The 17,490-nt window shown below is 43.4% G+C and overlaps 1 protein-coding gene across 3 annotated transcripts in view; it reads left to right on the top strand.

Annotated features, from left to right (window-relative positions):
* The window catches only part of LOC122556823 (drebrin-like), a 228,033-nt gene that overhangs the window by 157,491 nt on the left and 53,052 nt on the right, over nucleotides 1-17,490 (top strand). For all 3 annotated transcript variants that reach the window (XM_043704031.2, XM_043704034.2, XM_043704033.2), the window contains exon 3: nucleotides 16,427-16,539. In XM_043704031.2, the coding sequence (XP_043559966.2) occupies nucleotides 16,427-16,539 (113 nt within the window). The remainder of the gene's footprint in view (nucleotides 1-16,426; nucleotides 16,540-17,490) is intronic.

Below are 17,490 nucleotides of genomic sequence, written 5' to 3'. Positions count from 1 at the left end.
GGACTTCAGTAAGGCATTCGACAAGGTTCCCCATTGGAGACTGGATAGCAAGGTTAGAACTAGCCATTTGGATACAGAACTGGCTCAACGGTAGAAGACAGAGGGTGGTGGTGGAGGGTTGTTTTTTAAATTAGAGACCTGTGACCAGTGGAGTGCCACAAAGATCAGTGCTGGGTCCACTTCTTTTTGTTATTTATATAAATGATTTGGATGCGAGCATAAAAGGTAGAGTTAGTAAGTTTGCAGATGACACCAAAATTGAAGCTATAATGGACAACGAAGAAGGTTACCTCAGATTACAACAGGATCTGGACCAGATGGGCCAATGAGCTGAGGGGTTGCAGATGGAGTTTAATTTAGATAAATGTGAGGCGCTGCATTTTGGGAAAGCAAATCTTAGCAGGACTTATACACGTAATGGTAATGTTGCTGAACAAAGAGACCTTGGAGTGTAGGTTCATAGCTCCTTGAAAGTGGAGTTGCAGGTACATACCTTATTGAAGAGTCAGAGTATTAAATACAGGAGTTGGGAGGTCATGTTGCAGCTCTACAGGAAATTGGTTATGCCAATTTTGGAATGTTGCTTGCAATTCTGGTCTCCTTCCTATTGGAAGGATGTTGTGAAACTTGAAAGGGTTCAGAAAAGATTTACAAGGATGTTGCCAGGGTTGGAGGATTTGAGCTACAGGGAGAGCCTGAATAAGACCATAAGACCATAAGACATAGGAGTGGAAGTAAGGCCATTCGGCCCATCGAGTCCACTCCGCCATTCAATCATGGCTGATGCACATTTCAGCTCCACTTACCAGCGTTCTCCCCGTAGCCCTTAATTCCTCTAGACAACAAGAATCTATCAATCTCGGCCTTGAAGACATTTAGCGTCCCGGCTTCCACTGCACTCCATGGCAGTGAATTCCACAGGCCCACCACTCTCTGGCTGAAGAAATGTCTCCGCATTTCTGTTCTGAAATGACCCCCTCTAATTCTAAGGCTGTGTCCACGGGTCCTAGTCTCCTCGTCTAACGGAAACAATTTCCTAGCATCCACCTTTTCCAAGCCATGTATTATTTTGTACGTCTCTATTAAGTCTCCCCTTAATCTTCTAAACTCCAACGAATACAATCCAAGTTTCCTCAGCCGTTCCTCATATGTTAGACCTGTCATTCCAGGGATCATCCGTGTAAATCTCCGCTGGACACGTTCCAGTGCCAGTATGTCCTTCCTGAGGTGTGGGGACCAAAACTGGACACAGTACTCCAAATGGGGCCTAACCAGAGCTTTATAAAGTCTTAGTAGTACATCTCTGCTTTTATATTCCAACCCTCTTGAGATAAGAGACAACATTGCATTCGCTTTCTTAATCACGGACTCAACCTGCATGTTTATCTTTAGAGAATCCTCGACTAGCACTCCCAGATCCCTTTGTGCTTTGGCTTTATTAATTTTCTCACCATTTAGAAAGTAGTCTATGCTTTTATTCTTTTTGCCAAAGTGCAAGACCTCGCACTTGCTCACGTTAAATTCTATCAGCCATTTCCTGGACCACTCTCCCAACCTGTCTAGATCCTTCTGTAGCCTCCCCACTTCCTCAGTACTACCTGCCTGTCCACCTAACTTCGGCAAACTTCGCTAGAATGCCCCCGGTTCCCTCATCCAAATCATTAATATATAATGCGAACAGCTGTGGCCCCAGCACCGAACCCTGCGGGACACCGCTCGTCACCGGCTGCCATTCTGAAAAAGAACCTTTTATCCCAACTCTCTGCCTTCTGTTAGACAGCCAATCCTCAATCCATCTCAGCAGCTCACCTCGAACACCATGGGCCCTCACCTTGCTCAGCAGCTCCCGTGTGGCACCTTATCAAAGGCCTTTTGAAAGTCTAGATAGACCACATCCACTGGGTTTCCCTAGTCTAACATACTTGTTACCTCTTCAAAAAATTCCAACAGGTTTGTCAGGCATGACCTCCCTTTACTAAATCCATGTTGACTTGTTCTAATCAGACTCTGCTCTTCCAAGAATTTAGAAACCTCATCCTTAATGATGGATTCTAGAATTTTACCAACAACCGAGGTTAAGCTGATTGGCCTATAATTTTCCATCTTTTGCCTTGATCCTTTCTTGAACAAGGGGGTTACAACAGCCATCTTCCAATTATCCGGGACCTTTCCTGACTCCAGTGACTCTTGAAAGATCTCAACCAATGCCTCTGCTATTTCCTCAGCCACCTCTCTCAGAACTCTAGGGTGTATCCCATCGGGGCCAGGAGATTTATCAATTTTAAGACTTTTTAACTTTTCTAGCACTATCTCTTTCGTAATGGCAACCATACTCAACTCAGCCCCGTGACACCCTTTAATTTTTGGGATATTACTCATGTCTTCCACTGTGAAAACTGATGCAAAGTACTTGTTAAGTTCTCCTGTTATTTCCTTATCTCCCATCACTAGGCTTCCTGCATCAGTTTGAAGTGGCCCAATGTCTACTTTTGCCTGTCGTTTGTTTCTTATGTACTGAAAGAAACTTTTACTATTATTTCTAATATTACTGGCTAGCCTACCTTCATATTTGATCCTCTCATTTCTTATTACACTCTTTGTTATCCTCTGTTTGCTTTTGTATCCTTCCCAATCTTCTGATTTCCCACTGTTCTTAGCCACTTTATAGGATCTCTCTTTTTCTTTAATACATTTCCTGACTTCCTTTGTCAGCCAAGGTTGTCTAATCCCTCCCCGGTTAATCTTTCTTTTCTTGGGAATGAACCTCTGTACAGTGTCCTCAATTATACCTACAAACTCCTGCCATTTTGCTCTACTGTCTTCCCGGTTAGCCTCTGCTTCCAGTCTATTTTAGTCAGTTCCTCTCTCATGCCCTCATAATTACCTTTATTCAACTGTAACACCATTACATCCGATTTTGCCTTCTCCCTTTCAAACTCCAGACTGAACTCTACCATATTATGGTCGCTACTTCCTAAGGGTTCCCTTACTTTAAGATCTTTTATAGAGTCTGGTTCATTGCAAAGCACTAGGTCCAGAATAGCCTGCTCTCTTGTGGGCTCCATGACAAGCTGTTCCAAAAAGCCATCCTGTAAGCATTCCATGAATTCCCTTTCTTTAGATCCACTAGCAACATTATTTACCCAGTCCACCTGCATATTGAAGTCTCCCATGATCAATGTAACCTTGCCTTTCTGACATGCCTTCTCTATTTCCCGGTACATGTTGCGTCCATGGTCCTGACCACTATACACAACTCCAATTATGTTTTTTTGTCTTGTGGTTCCTCAATTCCACTCACACAGACTCCACATCATCCGACGCTATGTCATTCAATACCATAGATTTAATTTTGTTCTTAACTAACAAGGCAACCCCACCCCCTCTGCCCACCTCTCTGTCTTTTCGATAAGTTGAAAAACCATGGAGGTTTAACTGCCAGTCCTGACCCCCCTGTAACCAAGTCTCTGTGATACCTACTACATCATAATCATTCACTATTATCTGTGCCATTAGTTCATCGGCTTTGTTATGAATGCTACGAGCATTCAGGTAAAGTGCCTTAATGCTAACTTCCTTATCATTAGAGATGTTGGAAGTCATATGTCCTAAGTTATCCTTGCTTTTTACTGTATTCTCAGTCTGCCTCAATTTTAAATCCGCCTGGAAACATGCTATCCTGCTGCTTATCTTGCCCTTTACCTCCATACTCCCTGTCGCTTTCACTTTCCCTTCCCCCCAACTCAGAAGTTTAAAGTCCTACTGACCACCCTATTTACCCTCTTTGCTAGAACATTGGTACCTGATCGGTTCAGGTGGAGACCGTCCCAACGGTACAGATCCCCCCTGTTCCAAAACTGATGCCAATGCCCCATGAAGTGGAATCCCTCTTTCCCACACCAATCCCTTAGCCACGTGTTTACTTGCCTAATTTTCTTGTCCCTATGCCAATTGGCACGTGGCTCGAGCAGTAATCCGGAGATTATGACCCTTGAGGACCTGTGCTTCAGTTTCCTGCCTAGTGCTTCATAATGCCCAAACAGGTCCTCCACCCTAGTCTTGCCTATGTTGTTAGTCCCAACGTGGACCACAACAACTGGATCCTCCCCCTCCCGCTCCAATATCCTTTCAAGCCGGTTGGAGATGTCTCGCACCCTGGCACCGGGCAGGCAACACACCATGCGAGACTCCCGATCCGGCTTGCAAAGGATACTATCTGTCCCCCTAATTATAGAATCCCCTATAACAACTACTTGTCTATTAGCTCCCCCCTCTTGAATGGCCTTCTGGACCATGGTGCCTTGGTCAGCTGGCTCATCCTGTCCAGAGCCCTTTTCCTCATCCGAACAGGGAACAAGAATCTTGTACCTGTTGGACAAGGTCAAGGGCTGAGGCTCCTCCACTCCTGAACTCCGGTTCCCCCTACCTGCCTCACTTACAGTCACACTCTTTTGTGCCTGATCACTAGCTGAATGTGAATTACTTAATCTCCCAGGTGTGACTGCCTCCTGAAACAAAGCATCCAGGTAACTCTTCCCCCTCCCGGATGTGCCGCAGTGTTTGAAGCTCAGATTCCAGATCATCAACTCTGATCCGGAGTTCTTCCAGCACTTGCTGCAGATGTGGTCACTGCCGTTCACAATGGGATCAGCCAGCTCCCACATCATAGGCTGGGGCTGATTTCCTGGAGCGCTGGAAGCTGAGGGGTGACCTTTTGTAGAGGTTTATAAAACCACAAGGGGCATCGATAGGGTATATAGACAAAGTCTTTTCCCTGGGGTGAGGGAGTCCAGAACTAGAGGGTGTAGGCTTAGGGTGAGAGGGGAAAGATATAAAAGGGACCTTTTCTACCAGAGGGTGGTGCATGTGTGGAATGAGCTGCCAGAGGAAGTGGTGGAGGGTAGTACAATTGCAACATTTAAAAGGCATCTGGATGGGTATATGAATAGGAAGGGTTCAGAGGGATATGGGTGGGGTGCTGGGAAATGGGACTAGATTGGGTTGGGATATCTGGTCAGCATGGACGGGTTGGACCAAAGGGTCTGTTTCCATGTTGTACATCTTTATGACTCTGAGTCTATGACAAGCTTTGGCAAGCATGGTGAGCCCAGTACGGAGCTGTTTAACAGCCAACAAATTGCAGCTGACATGCTTTAGCCTTACTTGGGTTCAGGTCACATCGTGGGGAATGCTCCGATGAGCTGCTGGAGGGTTTAGAGGCTGTTTATTGACCGCGGAAAGGCAGAAAACAGTATTACATCACAGAGGTATAGAGGGCAGGAGTTGCAATGCCATCTGCTCTCCATGTGAGCAGGAGGTGCTGGACGGAGAAGACAATGGGGGGAATGTCTACATGTGGAAGAAGTACAGTTTGAATTTGAGCAGCAAAAAGGGCAAAGCCATGGGATGTAACAGTTAAAGAAAGATGAAAGGACCAATTACACAAGAAACGATGTTAGAATCTTACTGTCGAGGATGTAATAGAAATGCACCTAGGGTCCAGGTATCTCCTCTGTGGAGGAGGTGAGGAAAATGCTAAGAAGAGTAAATAACTGGGGGAGTTCACCTTGGAGAGATACTCACCCCTCTTCTTGAACTTCAGCGATTAAGTCCTGGCTGAGTAAAGCCATGTGCAACCATCTCAACTCAACCCAAATTAAGACCCTTAACTCATCACTTAAAGGTCCTTTTTATTGTGGGCCCAATTTTCTACTTTCTCAGCAGATGAGAGAAGTGGTTGGTTTTCCAACTGGGGAACTAGGGTGACCGGCTTGTTGGCAGGAGTGGAACTGCCCCATTTGCCCCCAGTCTGGGTCAGGATGAAACAGGGATAGAGCCTCCAACAGAATATCTCGGACCTCCAATGTCATTGGCATCTGATTGGCCTGTAGTTTCTGGCGAGGTGGATCTTTAGTATCGAAACTCTTGATTTGCCAATGGCTCACTAGGGAGCTCTTCAGTGTCTAGTATTTGATCGTGGAGAGCTTACTTGCTGCTGGGTGTGGCGAATCAGCCACCCTAAGGTTGCCCATCCCCTCACTACATACATGGAGCACCAGATCACGGCCCTGGAAAGCAGTATATAATAAATACTCCATATCATAAAGAAAAGATCATATTTGATAAATGTAAACAGAAAAAGTGAACCATGGTAATGCAGCACATGGAATGTACATGAAATTTCAAACACCTTTGATAAGGTCAGCTCAGAATGATGTTGGAGGCAGGGGACAAACAAGGAAATGGATCATAACCTGCAACACAACACAAATCAGAGCATCGAGGGTCAAGGTACTTGCTCCAGTTGGTGGGAATGGAGCTCCATTGGAATCCGTGTTGGGATTTGAGGGTAGGGATAGTAGTCAGGGTCTTGGAGCTGTTCCTGTTTCAGTACCCCTTATCCTGACATCCTCACACCCCCTCATTCACTCTTCCCCTAACATTTTTCTGGTGCCCAGAATAGTCACTATGGCATCAAACTGTTTCCTATGGGTTAAGCAAGACCTCATGTCTTGTACTTTATGCCCCTATTTATAAAGCCCAGCAGAAGCTCAGCTTTCAATATAGAGCATTTTCCAATGGCCATACAGTTATTATTCCAGCACAATTGGGAGGTTGCATCTGGCTCTACGGAATCCCCATTGTAGCACGCTCCAAAGGAAAGACCTGGGAAATTTACTTAATTTCAAGTGAAATTAAGTAAGATAGTGACATAGGAGTTAGACTATTAAATGCATTGTCTAAATCCTAAGTATCTATTACTGATCCCATACTTAGCCCAATGACACTTTCCCAATTCATTTGCACCTCCCAGTCTCAGTCTCTCCCCTTCTTCTCAGTGCCAATATGACACTCCAACACACTCACAGACACACAAATCCATACCTGCACACCCACATTCACACTCACTCTCACACCAACACAGATGCATGCACATGCACACCCACCTACTTACCTACCAGCCCAGTTTCACCTGTACCATGGCCAATGTCTCATTTACGCCCCCCCCCCCCTCCCCCCCCACCAACTTGGACTATCCTTCACCGTCGCATAACATACCTTGCTGCATTGCGCCCTGACACCTTACCTGTTTGACATTGGCCCCCTCCCCAGGCACTCCACATACCCAGCTCTCTACCCACCTGGCGCCTTATCCTCTCTACCCACCTGGCACCAACCCTCCCAGTACCTAACACCACACTTAACTAATGTACTTCTGGTTTGATAGCAGTTATCAAAATGGCTGTAACTGTCAGGACCTTTCCAGTTCAGGCTATGGCAGTTGATTGTTGTGAAAGATTCTACGCTCTGAAAGAACTCTCAGAATGGAAATACAGGTTTTAGTTTCTGGGGGAGTCCTGAGTGGAGTCTCATCTCAGAAGAGTGGAGCTCCCTGCTGTCTTAATGACAAGGAGCCGGAGTGTGAATCCAAGTGAGATTGGCAATGCTGGGAAAAGCCAGCCTTTTGTTCTTATATTATGCAAACTGTCTGCTTTTCCGAATGTAGTCCTTTGCAATATTCAGACAGTAACATCCAGAAGAACCAAAGCTCAGTAAGCACTGCAGACAAGAACCCTTCATACAAACGCGAAGATGTTGAAATAACAATGGTATACTCTATTGGCACATGACTTGTGGCTTCACTCCAAAGTTTAAAAATGGCAAAGCCTTCCAGTAAATTAGCACCAACCAAATTACTTGCAATAATATACTATTTATGTCCCCATTAGTGGACTTTATTAACAGAAACCTCACACTTTGCATTGAGTGATAAATAATTTTTCGTTTTAAATGGAAACTAACCACATTTATAAATGCCAGGCATGAAGCATATGATGGGAAAGCTGTTGATGCTGTAACTTGGTAATATGAACAGAAAATGCTGGAAATACTAAGCAGGTCAGGCAGCATCTGTGGATAGAAAAACAAACAATGTTTGAGATCCACAATCTTCAACAGTTCTGATGAAGGGTCACTGGCCATGCTGCCAGATATCCTGAGCATTTTCAGCACTTCCCATTCTGTTGGAGTAAAAATAACCCCATTGGCCAGCTGTCCGAAATTCCGTCAGCCCAGCATACTCTCCCTGTGTCCGGTTTGCCCCATCAAACATGAATTACAAAATAAACTTAAGGTATTTGGGAAACAAAATGTACAAATTACAGAGTCAAAAAAAAAGTCACAGCAATTAAGTCATAATGATAAACGGAATAATTGATTTTTAAAAAACCCACTAAAAAGTGCTTAGTGGTACATCTAACTAATCTTTAATTTGCCGTTCTTTCTTTTGAGTGTTAGAGAGAGACAGTAAGCTCCCAGACTTGGTCATCAGGAAGGGAAAGGGGTTAAGTCTGATTTCTTACTGGTGTTTGACTAACTTTGTCAGGTTCGGTGGTGTAATGTTCACTACCAGGTGAAACATGTTTCCTCGCTGGATCTTGCCAAATGAATTGTATTAATTGATGTTTTAGCCATTGTGACAAGGATCACATTAGATGTCGTTTCCCCCGCCCAACCCATTTTTGCATGCATCATTCCTGGAACAACACACAGCCCATTATAAGATTCTGAATTGACTGGCACTCCTGGCACTGATGCTAAATTAAAAGGGCCACACAAGTCCCATCTCTCTGAAGCTATCCTGCACATTGACCCTGGGAATGGTAAATGGGCAGGAATTGGCACTCCACTTTGGGAGATCATGGAGGATAGTATGGTGCCCACGTGGGACTTGTTGTTTCCCCAGGCCCAGCAGTAGAGGCCATGACAGCAGATCACACCAGCACGGTCTCAGGCTCTCATCCAGGTTAGAGTAGTTTCAGACATCTGCAGGAATGTCCAGCACGGGACTGAGGCATTACAAGGCAGGGACGCTGCTAGCTTCCAGGCAGGCTGAGTGAGTGAGAGCTATGATAACATGAAAAGATCCCAGCGATACAGCTTGGTGCAGTCCGGGGGTGGGGGTGTGGTGGGGGGAGGGGGTGTTCCTAAGCACACAGTGTCCTTGCTGCATGGTACAATGGGAACTACCAGGGCAGCCCGAGGTGGCAAGTCAAGTTGTAAATGACTTAAGCTCATGAGTCAAAAGTACAGTGTCAACATTTGAGTGTTACAGGATGTTTGCAGCAAAATGCAGGATGTTAAACATGTTAAATGGGCATGTAAATGGACATTGAAATTCTATATAGAGACAAAACATAGACATGTGAGGGTATATTTTGAGGGGGAAAATATGAGAGGGGTTACTCAATCCTTGGAAAATGAGGCTTAAGTTGGGAAAAGGGACAGTTTCAAAAACCATTACAATTAGTAATGCTGGCCGGGAAAGTCATTGGAAAATCAAATGAAGCACCAGGGCTCATTTCTAGTGGAATGGATTGAAAAATGAAACCTTATTTTCTTAATCAATCCCTCGGAATCAAGGCTGACTTGTTTCACTTTGATTTGATGGTTTCTGACATGCCGGATAAATTCAGTGTGTGAATTGTAGACCGTCCACATGCAGTTCACATGATGCTTGAAGGGTTGAGTAAATAAATTGTTTGGAGGTTTGTGTACATCCCCCAAAACATCTCAGCTTTGCCTTGGCCCAACACCCGCACAGTTTCTGATGTGTTGATGTCTGCCCTAATAGACCTTGTGTATTTCTGTCCATCACAAACCTGGGTTCTCCCAAGGGTATATTTGATCTCTTCAGTGATGCTTTGAGAGCATCCATTTCCATTGTCCTTCTGAGGTGCTCCCTGTGACTGAGTTCTAAGAGAGCCCTTACTTGGAGAGTCAGGCCTAGGAGTGACCTGTCCATCCAAAGGAGATAGCTTGAGTGAATGCTGTGGCACTGCTTGGGAAAAGATGCTTACTATGGATTGCTTTCCTCGTCATTCCATTTGGAGAATCTTGCAAAGACCCCTTACACAAAATGGTGATAAGATCACAAAAGGAATGTCGTGCACAGTGCTGCTCCCCAAACTACAAAGAAAATCGCTGCATTTCATAACAGATGTACCTTTCAGGATCCCAGGATGTTCCAAAGTGCTTTAGTCAGGACATCACTTTTGAAGTGTAGTCATTTCATAATTGGGGAAACATGGCTGCCAATTTGTGCACCGCAAACTCCCACAAGCAGCCATCTGAGTTGACCGGATAACGGGATACATTTTTTGATCTCTGGATTGTCAGAGTTTGGATGTGTGACTGAAAATCCCCATTGGGATCCTTCAGAAGTCCTGATCCAGATACACATGGAAACTGCCTGTGAAGTTTCAAATTCCAGCAGACAATTCCTCACTCCCTGGTGCCCTCTGCAAATGACTCTGAACTACATTTGGAGACCAGGAACAGTTTCACGGAGTGTACTGGTACGATTACCCAGGAAGTTACATTAAAACCTGGTCTGACACTTTAGTAATTCTACAACTGGCTCCCTATTTAATCACATTCCTCACTCACGAACTGCTCCTTCACAATCTATGAACCCTGAACCCCAACTAACCCCTGACCTGATCACCCCCACAATACATCCTGGTCGACTCCCAAACCATCCTGACTACATCCCCTGATTTGACAGGCCATCCACCTGACTACTCCCCCAATCTGACCACCTGATTGTTCACCCAACTACCCCCCGACTCAGGTACCACTCACCCATTCATTCATCCTATCCATCTACCCACCTTACCTACTCACCCATCCTATCCACTTACCCACAATCCACCTCACCTACCTAAACATGCATGCCCCCACCTGTTCACCAGCATTCAAAGACTGTACCTTTATACTGACCACAATGGCTGTGTTGTGCTAAGAAGATACCCTGAAATACTTATGGAAATATTGACATTTTAATTGCAACATACGATTTTATTTTTAAAATGGGCATACAGACAAAAGATGACTGCGAACACAAATGCAGTGGCTGTTGAGAGAGAGAGAGACAATCTGGAATGTCACACCTGAGTGGTGTCAAGGTAGCTTCAAAGGGATGTACTGTAAACTGAACTGTAATCACTTGTGAACTATCTCAGACAATGCACATGATAGGAGAAAAGAGAGCCATCTGCACAAGAGATAAATTTTGTGTCCCGTCCTCTCAAGAATACTCAAGTAGAAGGGTTATTAGTGGTTCAAGCTGGTCTGTGTGTGTTAGTAGAAGAAGACAGGCACTGCAGAGCTGTTCATATGGAATGCCTAAATTTAGGGAGAAGACCCACAGCTGACGCTTTAAGTGCTTGATGGTCACTTCCTATTGCAGGCATTCTCCAGTATTGCTCCCACATGGCCCTCGCTGGCACTCAAACCAGTGGGTAAGGCCCTGACTCAGTGCAGATCCTTTTAGGCGCAGGTGACTTCTGTTGTTCAGCTACCAAAAAATACAACTCCGATTTCTCCAAAATGTGCAACTGTGATTTCTCCAAAATATATAACACCGATTTCTCCAAAATATATAACACCGATTTCTCCAATTTGGATTCCATTTTCCATTTTCATGGCCATTCTACAACTTTGTTAATGTCTCCTTGTATTTTGTTACAATCTCACAGATAGCATCTGATTCAAATGGATTTTAGCTTCACAGAGTCCAGCAATGCTATTTCGATTTTAATTGCTCCTTCTAAAAGCTCCTCCTTTTGGCTCTCTGACAATTTTTGTATAATTCAATATTTTGAACTTGAGACGCTATGTAAATGCAGGTTATGTTCTCATTTGTCAGAATGGAAGTATGCAGAGCTGGCATATTGGTAGTGTCAGTACAGAAATATTTACTGATTTTTTTTGTGTTACTATGTAAAACTGGAACTGATTTCCCCCTTGGGATAATCTAAGCTGACACACCATCTGCTGTCAGAGTGCCGGCTGTCAAACACCAGCTCACACTGACTTCAGCTTTTATTAGGAGCACAGTCCCTCTCCTTCATACAACCACCTACTGCCTCCCCTCACTCCCTACTGAGAGAACAGCCCCTTGTGAACAAAGCTGTGAGATTGTGTCTTGTTAGGTTTATTTAGCTTTAAAGGCAATGAATGTTCTGTTCAAAATTGCATCAACCAGCTGTGTCTCATGGATGTCTCAGAGACATTTCCTTTGATCTGTATTTTGGTCTGTGTGCAGTGCTAATTAATGTGGCTGGTTGAAATGCAAATACCTGTCATCAGATTATTTTAAAACATTTAAAATATTTGCCTGTGTCTTTAGTAGGTTCAATTTCTAGTATGATCTTATTACTCTTTGAGACTGTAAAACATCTGATCTAATATTTTTGGTTTTATTGATATGGAAGTCCAATTTTTTCATTTATAAATTAACTGGTTGGAATAAAGAACCCTTGATCTCTAACTAGCAGAGTTAGCAAATATGGTTTATTTCGACTGGTTGATATTGACACAGTCAGTCGGGAAACCACCTTCAAGGCAGCTTAAATATTTCACAAAAGATAGAAATTAAAAATTATCTTTACTCTGTGTTCTAAAAAATGTTGTTAAAGCATTAAGATCTTTGTCGTCTAGTTTCTATCAAAGGACCGCTGTAGTTTGTTGGTCCTTTTACAAAAAGTTTGAAAAGGATAAGTTTACTCTCTCAAGCAGGACAGGTTTGTTCTTAGCTCTGCATTTGAAATGAGAGGAGATGCAATGGGGATGTGTTAACATGAATAAAAAAACATAAGAAATAGGAGCCTGAATCGGCCATTCAGCCCTTTAAGCCTTGCCTGATATTCAATAAGATCACAACTGACCTGTCTCGGACTTCAGTTCCTCTTTTAGTGCCAGTTCCTTAGTATTTCAAAAAAAACTATCAACCTCCACTTTAAATAGTGAGCTCGCCTGCAATCTCTCTGGGGCCAACAATTCCAGACATTTACTAAGCTTTTGGAGAAGAAATTCCTTCGCATCTCTGTTTTAAATGAGTACCCCCTAATAACTATGCCCCCTAGATTGGGATTCCTGCGTCCAGTGGAAACATCTTCTCAACATTTACCCTGTTAAGCCTCCTTAGAATCTTCTATGTTTCAATAGGATCACCCCTCATTCTTCTAAAGTATAATGAGAAAAGGCCTAACCCATTTTGCTTTTCTTGATAAGTCAACCCATTCATCCCAGGAATCAGCCGAGTGAACCTCTTTTGAACCACCTCCAATGCCTCCTGATTCTTCCTATCAAAGTGCAAGACCTCACTCCTTGCAACAGTTAAGTCCATCCGGCAAATTTTTGCCTACTCAATCAAGCTATGTATATCCCTGGTCAATTGTTTATGTCCTTTTCAGAGCATACCCTATTTTTGTCATGTCAGCAAATTTATGTGCCTTACACTCCATCCTGTCCTCCAAGTCTTTAAATTAGATAGTAACTATTTGAGGCCATGGAACTGATCCCTGTGGCACTCCACTAGTTACAAATTTCCAACCTAAAAATTATCCATTAATCCTGACTCTGTCTTTCATGTGTTAACCAATCCTCAATCCATACTAATACATTATCCACAGTACTGTGAGCTCCTATCATGTGCAATAATCCTTTATGTGGCACCTTATCGAGTGCCTTCTGGAATTCTAAATACATAACATCTACCGGTTCCCCTCCATAAACCCTGATTGTTATACCTTCAAAGTACTACCGCAAGCTTTTTAAACGTGATTTCCTTTTCACCAAACCATCTTGACTCTGTTTGCTTTTTCTAAATATCCTGCTCCTTCTTCATTAAGAATTTTCCCAATGACAGGCTAACTAGCCGTTCGTTTTCTCCTTTCTGCCTCCCTGCATTTTTGAACAAGAGCTTCACATTAATAGTTTTCTAATCCCTCGGAAACCTCCCCGGAATCTGGAATATTTTGAGCAATGTCTCCACTATCTCTGCAGCCACTTCCTGTGACAAATCTTGGATGGGGGCTATCAGAGTTCTTGTGTTTTGGCTTCCTTTCTTCCCATTCATTTGTCAAATACTTTGTTACTCATCATTGAGACTGTGACAGGATCTTTCTCTTATTAGCACCTTCCTTAACATCTTTTGGATGTATATCGTGACCTTCACCATGAAGACCAAATGCAATATATTGATTTAAATTACCCACCACCATTTCCCATTATTAATTATTCATTTCCATCCTCTCAGGGTCCCAAACTTACTTGAGCTACTCTACTTCATTGTTTTTATGTTTTTGCCAATTTACTAACATCATGAATTGTATCCTTCTTTATAGTCACCTGCTGCTGGCTCCTAAGAGCAAAGTCCCAATCCTGTGGCCTACCACTCGTTTTTGCCAGTCAGTTTGTCTTAGTTTTTGATACTCTCCTTAACTGCCTTAGTCAACCAAAAGTGGTTCATCCTTTTCCAGTCCCTTGCAACCAAAACAAACCTTTGCTGAGCAAACTGAAATATTTGCTGAAATGTCTGTCACTGACACTCCCCTTTGCCTGTAGACAGTTCTTTTCTCACCCTCCATAGTTGCCCTTATTTAAGTTGAAGTCACTGGTCTGAGGCCTGATTTGCTGATCCTCTGATTACATTTGAAGTTCTGCAATGTTACCCCAGAGGATCTGTAACTACAACATCTCTTATTAATTTTTTAAAAAATTCATTTATGGAATGAGGGTGTTGCTGGCCATTTAATGCCCATCCTGAATTGCCCAGAGGGCAGGTAAGAATCATGAATCAACCACATTGCTGTGGCTCTGGACCCACATGTAGACCAGTTATCATAAAATTATAGAATCTCTACAGTGTGGAAGTAGGCAATTCGGTCCATCACGTCCACACCAACCCTCTGAAAAGCATCCCGCCTAGGAATGCGCAGGCTGGTTGGATTAGCCATGGGAAATGGGGGGTTACGGGGATAGGTCTGGGTGGGATGCTCTTTGGACAGTCAGTGCAGACTTGACAGGCTGAATCAATTCTTTTTGCACTGTAAGGATTGTACCATCATCCATGTAATCTGGGCCACACCAGGAGGAAGAACCTTATACCTGTTAGACAAGGGCACTGGCTAAGGCTCCTCAAAAATTTAAATTCTCAATCTCCATACACCCAATTACACCATTCTGTCAGTGACCACAAGCTGAATTTAATATAATTAATCTAAGGGGTATGACTACAACATTGTCTCGGTTTTTCTCCCCGTCCCTGATTATATTGCAGTGTCCACAGCTCAGGCTCCAACTCATCAACTGTGAGCCAGAGTTCCTTGATGGCCAACACTTGCTGTATTTGTGGTTACTATGGATCACACTAGCATCCAGCAGCTCCCACACACTACAATCGCAACACATCAACTGCTCAGCCCTCTCTATTCTACTTCATTAATTGAATTGTTAAATGTATAATTTTGTTTACTTCCTGCTGATTTAAACTGCTTGGCCAATCAAAACATACACAGGAAATATTCACCAGCCACCTCCCTGTTTTCCTGTGATGTCATATTGTTACTGCAAAGTTATCTCTGTCTGTCCAAATTCTGTGAGCACAAGGGGTGGGGCTTATTTATGAAAGCTTGGTATAACTGTTAGGAAAGGTGCTAAATTTAAGAAAAAGAGGATGCTCTTTAGAAGGTCTCAACTCCAATGTCCCTTTTCCTTTCCTGACCATTTGACCCTTCCTCCTGTAACCTCCGCTTTTTATCATCTGACTTTGCTGTAATACTTCACACTGGCAGTCAGTTTCTTTGTCTGACTCCTTGCCCTGGTAGAAATGTGTCTGTGAGATACACTAGTCTAACTTATCCAGCTAATGCAGATAAGTCTGATTGATTTAACAATGTTTTGTCTTAGAATCATAGAATCATAGAATCCCTACAGTGTGGAAACAGGCCATTAGGCCCAAAAAATGACCCTCCGCAGAGTAACTCACCCTACCCTATTACTCTGCATTTAGCCCTGACTAATGCACTAATCTCCACATTCCTGAATACCATGGGCAATTTAGCATGGCCAATTCACCTAGGCTGCACATCTTTGGACTCTGGGAGGAAACCGGAGCACCCGGAGGAAACCCACGCAGACACGGGGAGAATGTGCAATCTCCACACAGACAGTCACTCAAGGCGGAAATCAAAGCTGTGAGGCAGCAGTGCTAACCACTGAGCCATTGTGTTGCCCATCTTGGGTTGCAGTTTCCTAGGGGTTAATAAAGCCCTTCGTGAGTGAAAATGACATCGCCTGCTGACTATTCTTGATCACCTGGCAATTGAATGGCACAAACATTTCAAGAGGCAACCTGTGCTTAAGGGAAGTGACAGAGAAGTCATGCAGACACAAAGCATGCACAGTTTTGCCAAATTTCTGATGCATTGCGTGTCAAACTGATGACATATTATTGCAAGGCAGGATGTGTTACTGGAGCAAGTCCATTATAAGCTGACAATTTAGCAATTTTTAATATAAACAGCATTTGTTATGTGCTCTTAACATCCCTGACAAGTCTTTCCTCCTTATTGTTCAGCTGGTGGTCTACAGGAAATTGCCACAAAGTTTGACAACCAGAGTGTGATGTATGGATTCTGCAGTATCAAGGATTCTGGTTCTGGCCTGCCGAAATATGTCCTCATAAACTGGGTATGTAAACAATCCCTTCCTTCACGGTCTTGCTGCGGTGTTTTAATAGATGCAAAACCTGCACAATTGAAACCATCTTTACCAAGATCCAGAAGGGTATGCTGGCACATATTTTAGTTTACCAGTTACAGAATCTAATCAATGCCTTCCCCTCCATCCCTTTGTCATCTCCTGGCTTCATTACTGTTTACTTGCTGCCAGCATTCTGTGTGAACTATTTATTAACATCAACCCATTCAAATTTCTACTGCACATGTTATTTCCCTATCCAACCCCATCTCATCCATTGGCTCTGTGCTTGCATTGACTTCTAATCCTTCGTGAGATCACATTTAAAATTCTTACTTTTGTGTTCTTCTTGTTGTATATCTATAACCTTTTACATCGCTGCATCATCAATACCCAGCAACAACTCCCTGGTACCCCTCCCCTGCCTCCAACCGCTCAAATCTCTATTCCTCTGACTTGGAAGTCTTCTCTTACCCTCTCTCTTTTCATGCCAGCTTTGATCAGCATGCTTTCAGCTGCCAAGATATTGTGCTCTTGAAATCCCTCCCTATCACCATCTCTCCATCTCCTTCATTTCTTTTAAGTCCTCTTTAAAACTCGCTTATTACCAGGTTTCTCCACACTTTCAGATTACCCTTCAGAAAGCCTCTGTACTTTTGGCTTGGAGTAAATTTTGTCTTTCCCTTATACCTCTATGAATCACTATTTGCCATTTTAGATTATAAGTATGCTACGTAAATGCAAATTGTTCAGTAGATGAACGTGTTTGTTCAGCATGTTGAGCTGAAATATGTAATTTATATTTTTGACTATTTCTCCTGCCTTCATTCTGTGTGGTTCATTATGTGCTTCATATTGGAGTAAAGGGTCCTTTTATGTCGGGTCAAGGACATAATTATCCTGCCCTCAAGCATTGAAACTCATGTGATGTACTTGGCAGGG

This window comes from Chiloscyllium plagiosum, unplaced genomic scaffold, assembly GCF_037043375.1.
Source record: "Chiloscyllium plagiosum isolate Xiang-an unplaced genomic scaffold, Cpla_swu_hap1 HiC_scaffold_16, whole genome shotgun sequence".
Taxonomy (NCBI): Eukaryota; Metazoa; Chordata; class Chondrichthyes; order Orectolobiformes; family Hemiscylliidae; genus Chiloscyllium; species Chiloscyllium plagiosum.
Note: the sequence above shows the minus strand (reverse complement) of the source record. Positions and strands in the feature narration are given on the sequence as shown.